General features: G+C 40.3%; 1 protein-coding gene across 8 annotated transcripts in view; it reads right to left on the reverse strand.

Moving 5' to 3' along the window:
- ENPP2 (ectonucleotide pyrophosphatase/phosphodiesterase 2) overlaps positions 1-12,321 on the reverse strand; it is a 72,440-nt gene that overhangs the window by 6,785 nt on the left and 53,334 nt on the right. For 6 of the 8 annotated variants that reach the window (XM_048286689.1, XM_048286688.1, XM_048286681.1 and 3 more), the window contains 9 exons: positions 10,821-10,852; positions 9,889-10,016; positions 7,792-7,879; positions 7,574-7,661; positions 6,471-6,643; positions 6,134-6,185; positions 3,513-3,649; positions 2,942-3,077; positions 2,077-2,154 (listed from right to left, as the gene is read on the reverse strand). In XM_048286689.1, the coding sequence (XP_048142646.1) occupies positions 2,077-2,154; positions 2,942-3,077; positions 3,513-3,649; positions 6,134-6,185; positions 6,471-6,643; positions 7,574-7,661; positions 7,792-7,879; positions 9,889-10,016; positions 10,821-10,852 (912 nt within the window). The remainder of the gene's footprint in view (positions 1-2,076; positions 2,155-2,941; positions 3,078-3,512; positions 3,650-6,133; positions 6,186-6,470; positions 6,644-7,573; positions 7,662-7,791; positions 7,880-9,888; positions 10,017-10,820; positions 10,853-12,321) is intronic. The other 2 variants (XM_048286686.1, XM_048286682.1) reach the window with 1 other exon arrangement.

Here is a 12,321-nt window from a genome sequence, read left to right on the forward strand (position 1 = left end):
GCACCACGATTAAAAGCTGAAACCAAGCATTTTAAAAGAAAGGGAAATACAAAGGTCATATTCATTCAGTTAAATTCTCCTTCGATACAAAATGTTTAACTTTTAAACTAAATGCAATTAAAGAGGACCAAAGTCATGTCATTACAGCAGCCTTTGGGAAGAGCATGACACACTTTCTCCCACCATGTCCTCCTCAACCTTAGCAAGTTAAGATTCTTGCAGAGATGGGAAACACACTGGAATCTCCAGTGACATCATTCTTACAGTTTTTTTTCTTCTTTTTTAACTAACAGAAGTGTATGTAAACAAAACTTCTCAAACTTGTAAGAGTTTAACTCTTGTCTTGTCAGCTCAGACCATTAAGTCCATGGTTCCCTGGAGCTGGTGGCAATGCCAGCCTCAGAAAGCTGCCTTGTACACCTTGTTCTAAGCCAGCTGGGGCTGATGCCCAGGGTCCCACCAGCAGTGGTCTAACAAGAACTTCAGCCTAATCACTTGGCAATACCACTCCTCCAGCTGCTCACTCCTCCAGTGCATGTGCCTTAACAATAAAAAACAGTCCAAAAAGGAAAGATTCCATCTCTCCTCACTGCCTTGAGTTTTGTATCTAAATCAGAGCCCTGTTCCACTTCCCACTGCAATCGCATACAGAGCAACACCAGGGCAATGTGGTCCCAGCCCAGGGGCATAATTTTTGTAGCTCCAGCAAAGCAGGAGCTGCTTAAGCCAATCTCACTACGGAAAAGATGGACACAGAATTATTGCCTGTGGGGATGGGATGGGACAGTCAATTATAAAAACAAAGCAGAGGAGGGGGCCCTCTGCAGCCAGCACTACCACCAAAGCCAGCAAAGCATAAACTGCCACCTCCTATTTCACCTGTTACAGAAAAAGATCCTTATAATCAGCTTATACTTGGCTCTCAGCACTGCAACCTGCATACATGGAGTGGTTTGTAATTCTGCAGGAATGACATTAGTACCAGAATTTTTTTGCAAGGAATCCTTCACCCACTTGTGATGAAGAAGGCCACTAGACAAAATGAGCTGCTAGAGGTGGGTTGTTCTCCTGTGATTAGCATTTCAGCAAAATACTGAGATTAACATTAGCATAAAGAGCACTTTTATGAAGTGACTCAGGAGCGGGAAATCCCTGATAATTTTTCACTACGTAATCAGTCAAGTGCTTTTGCTCAAATTTCCAGCAAACATCACCACTTGGTCCTACACAAAGGCTTTTCAGTTAAAAACACTCTTTTCTGGTTAAAAAGAAACAGGCTCCCATAGGCTTTCATGTTTATCCAAACCTCTCTGGCCTAAAATCTTAATTGGAAATCTCACAAGAACAGGCTCTTGAGATTCTTCCAAGGCTTGTCAATCCCTGCCGAGCCAAAAATGCCACCAGAATAGCCTGATGGTTTTCCTACCTCTTGGCAAGACTAGAGAGAAAAGGGATGTGCAGACAAAAGAAATGTTAGTATTATAATCCTGCAGCACTGAAAGTTTCAGACAGGTTTAAATCATCCCTCATTTTCCATAAATTGGTTTTCTCTTTTTTCTTTATAGGTAATAAATATGTTCAGTCTCCTTCTAAGGGCATGGAGAGAAAAATCAAATCTAATCACTTGTCCCCGAACTACAAAATGCCAAGGACACACTCCCAGGCTTGAACATGCTCTCAGGCTCCAGCTGTTGCCTAAGTATGTTCCGCACTAGCTTGGGCTACAGACAAGAGAATCTGAATGATCTTGCAGACAGTGAATTACTGTGACATAAAGCGCAACTGCTGACCTACAGCACGTCTGTGCTCTTACCTTAGCCCAGCACCAAGGAAAATAAACTTTTCTTAAAACTTAAGCCTTTCTTGTGGTATTTATTTATTATTTATTTATATTGTGGCATATATAGCCTGCCCATACCTAGCACTATACAGGTGCCCACAGGTATTATCTGCTGGCTATAGGTAACTGAATTTTATGTTCTAAACTTCTCCCATCAGTTCATTCCATAATCCAACACACAGTAAAAAAAAAGCTTGTTGTTAAAGAGAAGTATAGTCATGGAAAAAAGCACTTACTTTTGAAGGCAGGATACATTGGAATTATATTTGTTATTAGAAAAGCATCATATTTTGCTTCTGCAGAGGAACTTAATTCTGAAAACAGTGAAACAGAAAAATATTAATGAGATGAAATATAAGAATTTCATAAAAGATATAAATGTTTTGAAAATGGCTTCAGATCTTAACCAAAGGGAATACTATAATCTAAACAGCAATCTGAATGCTATATCCAGAAATGCACATTACATACACAAAATTTGTCTTTAACATGACAGCTGAGCATGGAAAGGAAGGATTTTATCTTTACTTCAACTGTCAGTCTGTTCAAACTATTTTCATATAGCTCATCTATTTTTGCTCTCTTAAAAGGCAGAGAGCTGCTCTGCAGGCATTTACAAAAGCGGCCAGCAATTTTCTGGGAAAGAAGTGTGGAATTATCTTCTAGTTCTGAGCAAGCCTTTGCACCAGTAATTCCATTTCAGAAATCCACCATAAAATATTTCAGCCACTGAGTGAGGAAGGCAGAGCAATGAAGTTCACAGCTGTGAGAAAGTTGTGCCCCTTCAACATTTACTATTCCCAGAAGATCACTGCTCCAATACTGGAGTAAAGCAAGTGCATCAGGAGAATCAAGAACACTTGTTTACATAGGCTTTCTACTATCACTATTTCTATAGGATGGTAGAAACTTTTACAGTATGCAAAAGTCTAATTTGGATTTATGAATTAAAAATATGTTTATCTTACTGGTGTTTGAATTCAAAATTAGTCTGTTTTTATCTGGTGGGGTTTGCCTGGAGTATGTTCATACCAAAGGTTTTCCCTAACAAAACAAGACAATTGCAAAATCCCTAGGTACTAAAAAGCTATCTAAACTTACGAGGAGGGAAGAGGAATCCATAGGAGAGCTGTTTGTCGCCTCGGTATGCGGCGCAGCTCTGGCTGTTTCCTGGAGAAATGCGGAGGTCAGGCCTCACACAGCTGGCCAGGTGCTCCGGGACACCTGATACCTCTGCCTGTATTGAGGAACATGGAGAAAGCAAAAAAAAGTAATTTCAGCTTTTACAGATAAAAGGAAACAGTTGACAGACTGCACAGAAGGCCTTGTGTAGTAAAATAAACCACTACAACCAAATCCTGCTCCTGCATTGCTACACAGTCCCTTCTTCAGGGAAATCTCCATGGGAGATAATTCAAATGAAGGCACTCATAATAAAACAAACCCCCACTGAACAAAACAGGAGAAGAAATATATGACCCTTCTGCCTTAAAATTCTTCTCTCATGAAGGAAATAAAAGAATCTGGGCATTGTTTACAGAGGTACTTGACATCATTTCTGGTGCGAAAATTTCCCTGGGAAAGGGAAATTTTAGGACTTCAAGAACACAGATACCAAAAAATTTTCCCCAGGATTTTTTAAGCACATTTCAAGAGTAGAGACAGCTCTAACCTGTTTGGAAATAGTGTAGGATGTCCAGAGAGGCATCAGGAATGTTTCACTGTAGCCACTTTCAAAGTCGTGATGATGCAAGATATTGTATTTTGTGCGGTACAGTACTGCAGGGCGTCCATATAAAAGATGCTTCTCTAAAGATCAAAAGAAATTACATTTACATTTATTACTAAAAATCTTAAGGATGAAAAAAAGAAAAATGGGGTTGGCTTTTTGTCACATGCTGATTTTTCAGTGATCATTAATGGGATATTGACACCAAATAATTACTAAGGAAATCTTTTGAAAGAGAGAGAAACAGCTCTTCAACTGTTCTGGCTGCAATCCCCATTCCAGGCTCACAATACCCTTTGGGATTAAAAGTCCCTTCTACACTTGAAAGCTTGTTTGTGTCACAGGTTGGAAAGAGGGTATTTTTCCAAACCCTGGAGACTCTTCAATGATCTTTGTGTCCACATTTCAGTCACACATGAGGTGATAAGCACTTTTCTTCATAGCTTTAAATCCGTCCCTGGTCTATCAGTCTTGCCACTCTTCTCTGGACTTTCTCTCCTTCCTAAGTTTTCTGTAAAGTCCCTCTCAAAACGGAGGCGAAAGTGGCCACTCACTAAAAGAGTAGTTTTTTCCCACTTGGCTGATACAGATTAGTTCTGAAGACTGATGTGATATTTTTTGTCAGTAAAATCAAAGAAACAAACTAAGAAAAAAGCCTTTTCCTTACTTTGGCTACAAAAAGATACCTCCAGCTCTGTAAAAACTGCCCTTCTTCTGTCTTGGTGATATGTTATGGTTAAATGTCCTTAGATAACTCTGACAACCTTGCTTATAAAAAGACAAAAACATTGAAAGAGATAGAAGAAAAATAGATTTCCTGGACAATCTTGCATTGCCCTGTAGAGTTCATTGAATTTGATAACCTTTTGGCAAACATACATGGCTTGCTTTTGGAAATTAAAACAGAAAATTAAAATAGAAACAAGGAAAGCGGCCTAACACAATTCCCAGATAGGCATTTAACCTGAAAGAAAAGGGCATGTTTTATTAGTGCTTGACTACAAACAGAGGATGTTTTTATAGGGCACAAGAAAAAAAGTAGGAAAAGCCTAGTCTAAGGACAAAGATGATAAACTTGCTTTATTCAAGAGAAGCTGAAGTCATCTTTTTCTTCTGCCTGTGAATAACAACATGGTGCACTGTGTGGGAGAAGGGAATTAAATAAACGCAGGAAGATCTGTAAACAGGTGCTACAGCTTGTCTTGAAGTAAAACAAAACTTGCATGCAGCAGAACTGCTTGTTTAAATAAGGACACACCATGCCATTTAACAGAGAATTGACAAATGAGCAAGTGCAATTGGTTTGAATGCTCACATATTAAAATATATCGAAATACTATTTTTATATTACTACAGTGAAGAAGAATGAAAACTATAAACCAAAATAAAGATGTTGAGATTTGAACTACAGCAGTGACGGTGTTTTTTCCTGATACCAGAAACTGTCACAGTGAGGAATAGCTCTTCATTGATTGGGAAAATCAGTTTAACAAGATGAAAGCTGCAGAAAGGCAATTTAACTCACAAAGAGGAGGAATTACATCACATTTAGAAACTAAAGGATAGGCTGCATTGCCTGTTCACAACAGAGAAACTGAAAATACCTTCATAAAGTATTGCCTTCATAAGGGAATTGAAACAAATCTCCTTAACCATCTGAACAATACAATTTGAGATACCTCAAAAATCCGTGTCTAAACTCAAAGCTTCAGAATCTGTTAATCTGGACAATTGTTATGGTAAGGGAAATGCTGTGAATTGTTATGCTGAACTTGATCACCACTGTGAGAAGGAAAACTCTGCTTTGGTTCACCTTTCAACTCAGTAGTGCTGCTCAGAAAAGTAGTGCTCCTCTGCTCCTATTGCTCCGCTTTAACCTGGACCACGGCCCTGATGCAGCTGAGAATGCAGTCACACAGAAGTCAGCGCTGGCACACAGCAGGAACTAGTGTCCAGGAGAGCTGGGAATGCTTTCTCCTGGAAGTAACATTGACTTGAACACTGAAGAGGAACAGAATTGCGCTCAGCAGCCTAAACTAGCAGAGCACTTGTTTCACTCTATAACCTGCACCCTAAGAGCCAAGCATTAAGACCTAGTCAGGGATTGTCAAAGCAGCTGTAGCATCCTTTCTAGGTGAAACCTGAGCCTGGATAACTATGGGAAAACACAGCATGCAAATACAGTCTGGTTTTTCCCCCACTTACAGCCTGTGGTTGAATGGAGTACCACCTCATGCACCCTCTCCTTTCCTCATGTCTCTACCTTCACATCTGAGCTTAAAACTTCTGAAGGTGATGGAGTGGAAGAATTAAAACTCACATCACTTTGAACAATGCTTTAGTCCCAGTTCAGCAAAAGGTAGTGTGCACTTCGTCACATGAGCAGCGCTTCATCCCGAGATCCCACATATCTCATGTGTGTCTGTGTGCTACTTCAGCAGTTACTCGAAAAGACAATTTACCACACTTAACCACACCAGGAGCTGCTCTGGTATTAACGACGCAAAGTAATTTACAAAAGAAAATGAAATCAGCTTTCATCAACTGAGGCAGCAGGCTCTTACCTTCTGTTCCCTTGACATGAAAGCGCTTATTGAGTTCATCCAACTTGTTCTTCTCAAGAATAGAAAAAAAAGGAACAAAATTAGGACCACTGGAGCACTCTGACATCTCATTTTACTAGGCATCTAACACAACAAAACTAGTACTATAAGACAGTGATCATTTTCTTATCTTCACTTTTACAAAAAGCCATAATTGTTCCAAGAGGGCAAAAGACTTCACAGGAGGGACCTGGGGAAATTCTTACAGATCAAATCCTCTCAAAACAAGTAAAATGGCTACAACTTTACCAAAAACTACTGCTAGTAGTGGAGGCTTTCACAGATCCTAAACACCTACCTTATCATCACATGTACATCCTATATCAAAATCTGATGCAGAAGGTAGAGCTACAGGATACAGTGGTTTAGCAACTTCATCTGGCACAGTTGGTTTATAAACATTGGCTCTCAGCAGGTGATTTAAACTTCCATGGGTGCCATTATTGGGAGCAGGCTTTAATCCAAGCAGATCTATGAAACCACCGAGGAAAAATGAATGGTGGTTAGACTCCAAACACGTATTCAGCAGCAACTCTATCAAGCCAAGACATTTATTAGTAATATTGTTTACACCTACAGCATGTTAATGAAAGCTTTTAATGTAATGAAAACACTGATCTTTTGTCCAAGTCATAAAATTGCAAATGCCACATGAATAGTATCTTTGCTTTCATGACAAAATGTTAATTTGCACCAAGACACTGGAAAAATTTTAAACTGTACAGAGTTTTATTATAACTACTCCTTCAGCTTCCAGTGCAAACCTATGCTCAATGTGCTGACCTTACACCAAACATCTGCAACACACTGATTTATAAATAAGGGCTAACTACCCCTTAGGTTATACATATTTGGGAAAAAAAATGTGAATCACATCTTTGAAACACCTTGAAGTTTCACTGTGAATTACACGTTGAAAATTTCATTTTTCTAGAAAATCAGTACTAAAGAAAAGATCTTAATGAATATCTGTATACATCATGAGATTCTTCTTCGTGGCTTCAGTGCAAATTCAGGAAACATAATCATACCAGGAAATGCCATAGAAAACTAAGTGATCAGCCTGAGCTGCTGCATGAGATGTGCAGGTGCAGAAGCAAGTCTCTGAACAGAAACCTCTTTCCTAGACTGCTGAGATGTGGACACCACACATTGTAGGGGTGTCCATTTGATCTCTGTCAAGCTGCACACATCCTAACTATAGTAATGCCCTTTACTGGCCAGCACCAGAGCAAACTGAGACCCCTGAGATGTGCCTTCAGCCCTCCTGGCAAGTGCTTGGGAAAGGGGGACTAGGAAAAAAACACTGGGAGGAATTCAGGGCATGAGCTCATGGGTACCTAAATGAAGCCCTGGTAAAATAAGTTGCTGCTTTTGCAACTTCTCAAGCAGGCAGCTTACCACACATGACGTTGTACAGTTCAATGTTTTCAAAAGGAGGCACTTTGGTCTTGTACTTGAAGGTAGGACCATAACCTATAAAGACAGTCTTAAAAAAAAATAGAAAGAAGAACATGAAGGAAGAACTTTAAAATGTGGGGGGTTTTCACTGAATATTTACATTTCAGAGACTTTCAATTTCTTCTGCCTTCAATGACCTTCCCACACATTGCTCGTACCTGCATGCTGTTTATCTTGTTGTCATAGCCATGGTCTCCGTGAAAGAAACATTTTCCTGTTGGTTTCTTGTAAACATCCACAGCTTTCCTAAATTGAAAAAGTATTAGAAAATTTCCTCAAAGGTGTCTGACCTCACAATATCCTTTGGGGGTAGGAAGGATAAGGTTACAGGACAATGCATTATTTATCTTTCTTGAATAGCAGTAGTAGGACTGCAGGCTTATACAGCATCCCCAGGGTTTCTCCCTCTACTCCCACTCTAAGAAACAACTATTATTGATAAAAACCTTAGTATCTATTATTTTCTCAGACCTTCTCATATCACAATCTCCTGCAGGCTGGAGGTGTTGGACCATACTCTTCCAATCCTCAAAAGGCCCACAGAGGCTGCTCAGAAAGCACCTTTGTGATGTTACAGTGCCACAGTGTCATACAATGCTATAAAGTGCTTTCGCCTGTTTGCCTTTAGCCCAATAAACAAAAATGGGGGGCAGAAACAAAGCTGAAAAAATAAAGATTTTCATGAACAGAAATAGCTGGGATGGTAAGTGCTGTACCATAGGAATGATAATTATCAGCTTGTTATTGAGATGGGTTTTTTACAAAATAAGTGGAAAAATAAGTATTGTGTCATAGGAATTATAATCACCAGTTTATTTCAGAGTACTTCTATACAGTTTTATAGGGCTATGTGCAGGCAAGACATGCAGAGGACCACATTATCCTACAAATTAATTTCTTCATGTGCAATAAAATAATGCTCAGTCAAAGCTTGATTTTGGCCTTATATTTATATCTATGTTTATATACTAGAGTTACAGCAATCAGGCTGTAACTACCAATTACACTTACACTAATGAATGAATTAGTGGTGAAGGAGAGCTCTGAAAATTCATAAATAAGCCAAAGAAAGACTGATGTAATTAGTAAGAAATTACTAAATGTAAATCAACCTGGGCAATCCCATAAATTCCAGTAAAATTCTTAAAACTAAAGCTTTTATAGGCGTAAAATTCAGAGTGTGATTCTTTGAAATATACATAACCCCAGCCACAGGGCAGCCTGCCAGCAGCCAGTGGAGTTATGCAAGAAAGCAAATGGGGTTTCTCATTCAGTGCTTCAGCAGAGTGATTCTTGCATAATTCATGGAAAGATAAGCACAGATGTCAAAAGCCACTTACAACACACTGTGTGTTTGCCTGGCAGCTATATGGGCAAAAAACCCTACCATAATTTAAAGCTCATAACAGACTACCATGAGCCAAAAGCTGTGTCATCTTCCAAGAAGCACTGAGTCAGATTCAGGCAAAAAAGACCCTACCATTCTCATACTGTAATACACAACACGTGTCAAAGTATACTCAAATGGAAAGCTGTGCATGATCCATAAACAAAGGCTACTCCTCTCCTGTTCACTCTATACATGTATGTGCCAACTTGTTTTTCCTCATTCAATTTTTAGCTAACTAATAAATACTGCCCATATTCTATATCCAAAAATTCAGAGTCATATGGTTAAGAGCAACCCAAACCAGAGTTTTTCCTGAGCTAAAGCATCCTGGCTTTCTGTGGATTTGTTTTGAAACACAATACATTGCCAGCACAGCATTTTGATGGCCACCCCTCATATCCTTCCACATGTTCTCAGGCATTCACCCACTCCGCCAGTATCTCCATTTTCTTTCCATTCGTCCATTTCATCCACTCAGACTCTTGCTCCCTCACATCCCCTCACCACATAAGCCTGCCCCTTCCTCCCACATTCCCTGCTCCTCAGTTGGAGTAAGCTTGCACCTCATTAGAAAGGCTTATCAGTTTCTACATTTGAGCTAATCAGTCAAAAACCACAAAGCTGCTTGAGCACATCAGTTTGGGTTTCTAACTTCTATCCAGCAATTGATTTTCCCACACTTTAAAATATTTTGTGTTCTAAACCACATCCTCATGCACGAAATGTGATTGAACCTCACACAGATTTCAAAACTCCTCGTGCTCACAGGGTAGAGGTAGATGCAAACAGACAGGGCAATCCTAAGTGTCCCATTTCCTCAGAAGAAAAGACTGAAAATTGGGATGGAAGCAAAAGCAAGGGTTACCTTGCCACATGCCATTTGCGATCCACCAGTAAATGGACATCCTCAATTCTTCGGTTGTTGGCATAGTGCAAACGTTTAGGCAGGTGCTGTTTCAAGTAAGGCTTGAAGTGCTGGTCAGGCTTTCTACACTGAAAAATAAATGGTTACAAATAGCACACTGTGAGTTAGCTTAAGATGCACATAAAACCTTTGACTACAGAAATCAAGCTGTTAAGGGCAGCACTGATGATGTCTGGAAAACAAAGTGTACATCTAGAATACGTAGTCCAGTCATTTCTGTCCAGTATTTACATGCAGCCAAGGCCCAGGGAGGCATTCAAAGATATATTTAGAAAGTTTCATCCTCATGACAGTCTTTATGAAACTATCAAACAAAATATCACATATACTTAACTCACAGATGAAGAATTCTAACTGGACCAAAGCGTAAGTTCCAGAGGATGACTGAATGCTCAAAAATACACCTCATCTGCAGGTATATTTAAAGCCATCTGGTTACAAAATTTGGGGGGTTTTGTTTTGTTTTAATTTTAAACACTTTTTTTCCATTAAAGGCAAGGTTAGAGTTGAAGGCTATTAAATGCACTTTTTCAGTGTCTTTAAAGTGCTAGTAAAATGTTTACCCTAAAAGATTACTTTCCAATTCTGAAGCAATGAATAAATAGACTCAATTCAGGGAGTAAAGACAGTCCAGGAGATTCTGTCTCTGCACTGCCCAAAAAGGTTATAAAAGCTACTAGAGCAGCAAACAGTGAAAAACATGACAAACATTAATCTGTGTGCATGAAGGGCACCATTTAACATTCTTTATTTATGATAATGGTTGATTGATTTTCCTGCCTAAAGAGTGAGAAAAGCAAGCTGAATAATGCCACAAATCAAGAAGTGAACAGTGAATTATAGACAGATACCTCCCAGTCCTAAATACTTACTGTAAGGTTGGCAACAATCACTTTAGGATCATCTGTAAAGCAAAGGAAAAAAAAAAAAAAAAAAAAAAAGATTAAAAATTTGCAGAAGAAAACACAAGTTTTACATAAGCACACTTCCTAATACTTCCCTGACCTTTACTAAAAGTGTTTTGTATATATCATAGAATAAACCAAATCATTTGAGTTGGAAAAGACCTTTAAGATCATGAAGTGCAACCCTTAATCCAGCACTGCCAAGTCTATCACTAAACCATGTCCACAAGTGCCCCATCTTTTAAACACCTCCAGGGATTGTTACTCCACCACTTCCCTGGGTGGCCTTTTCCAGTGCCTGACCACCCTTTTTAATGAAGAATTTTTTCCTAATATCCAATTTGAACCTCCCCTGGTGCAACTTGAGGCCATTTCCTCTTGTCCTGTCACTTATTACACCTGGGAGAAGAGACCAACCTCAACCTGGCTACAGCCTCCTTTCAGGGAGTTGAAGAGAGTGATAAGGTCTCCCCTGAGCCTCCAGGCTAAACACCCCCAGCTCCCTCAGCTGCTCCTCATCAGACTTGTGCTCCAGGCAGACCCTTCACCAGCTCCATTGCCCTTCTCTGGACAAACCCCACATGCTCAATGTCCTTTTTTGAGTAAGGGGCCCAAACATGAACCCAAGATTTGAGGTGTGGCCTCACCAGTGCCAAGTACAGGGGGACAATCCCTGCCCTGGTCCTGCTGACCACACTGTTTCTGATACAGGCTAGGACACCACTGGCCTCCTTGGCCACCTGGGCACACACTGGCTCATGTTCAGTCACTGTTGACCAGCACCCCCAGCTCCTTTTCCAAGGGCAGCTTTCCAGCCACTGTTCCCCAGCCTGCAGCACTACATGGGGTTGTTGTGACCCAAGTGCAGGACCCAGCATCTGACCTTGTTGAACCTCATACCACTGGCCTTGGCCCATTGATCCAGCCTGTCCAGATCCTTCTGCAGAGCTCTCCTACCCTCCAGCAGATCAACACTCATGCCCGGCTTGGTGTTATCTGCAAATTGATTCAGGGTACCCTTGATCCTCTCATTCAGATCATCAATAAAGATATTAAACAGAACTGGCCCTGATACTGAGCCCTGGGGAACACTCTGGGCCTGGCCATCCAGACAGTTTTTACCCAGTGAAGGGTGCCCCTGTCCAAGCCACCGGCTTCCAGTTTCTCCAAGAGAATGATGTGGGACACGGGACACAATATCAAAGACTTTACAAAAGTCCAGGTAGACAATATCCACAGAAGCAGGTCACCTTGTCATACGAGATCAAGCTGGACAAGCAGGACCTGCTTTTCCTACACCCATGCTGGATGGGCCAGATCCCCTGGTTGTCCTGCATGTGCCATGTGATGGCTTGGTGATATGTAGTTGCTTAGGTAGTGTTCTCACTGTTTTATGATCTGGGCCTTAGCTTAATACTTATTTTATTTTCTGAAAACACAGACTTTCAAGACTTTTGGCTGTTTTATT

Source organism: Corvus hawaiiensis, chromosome 26, assembly GCF_020740725.1.
Source record: "Corvus hawaiiensis isolate bCorHaw1 chromosome 26, bCorHaw1.pri.cur, whole genome shotgun sequence".
Classification (NCBI taxonomy): Eukaryota; Metazoa; Chordata; class Aves; order Passeriformes; family Corvidae; genus Corvus; species Corvus hawaiiensis.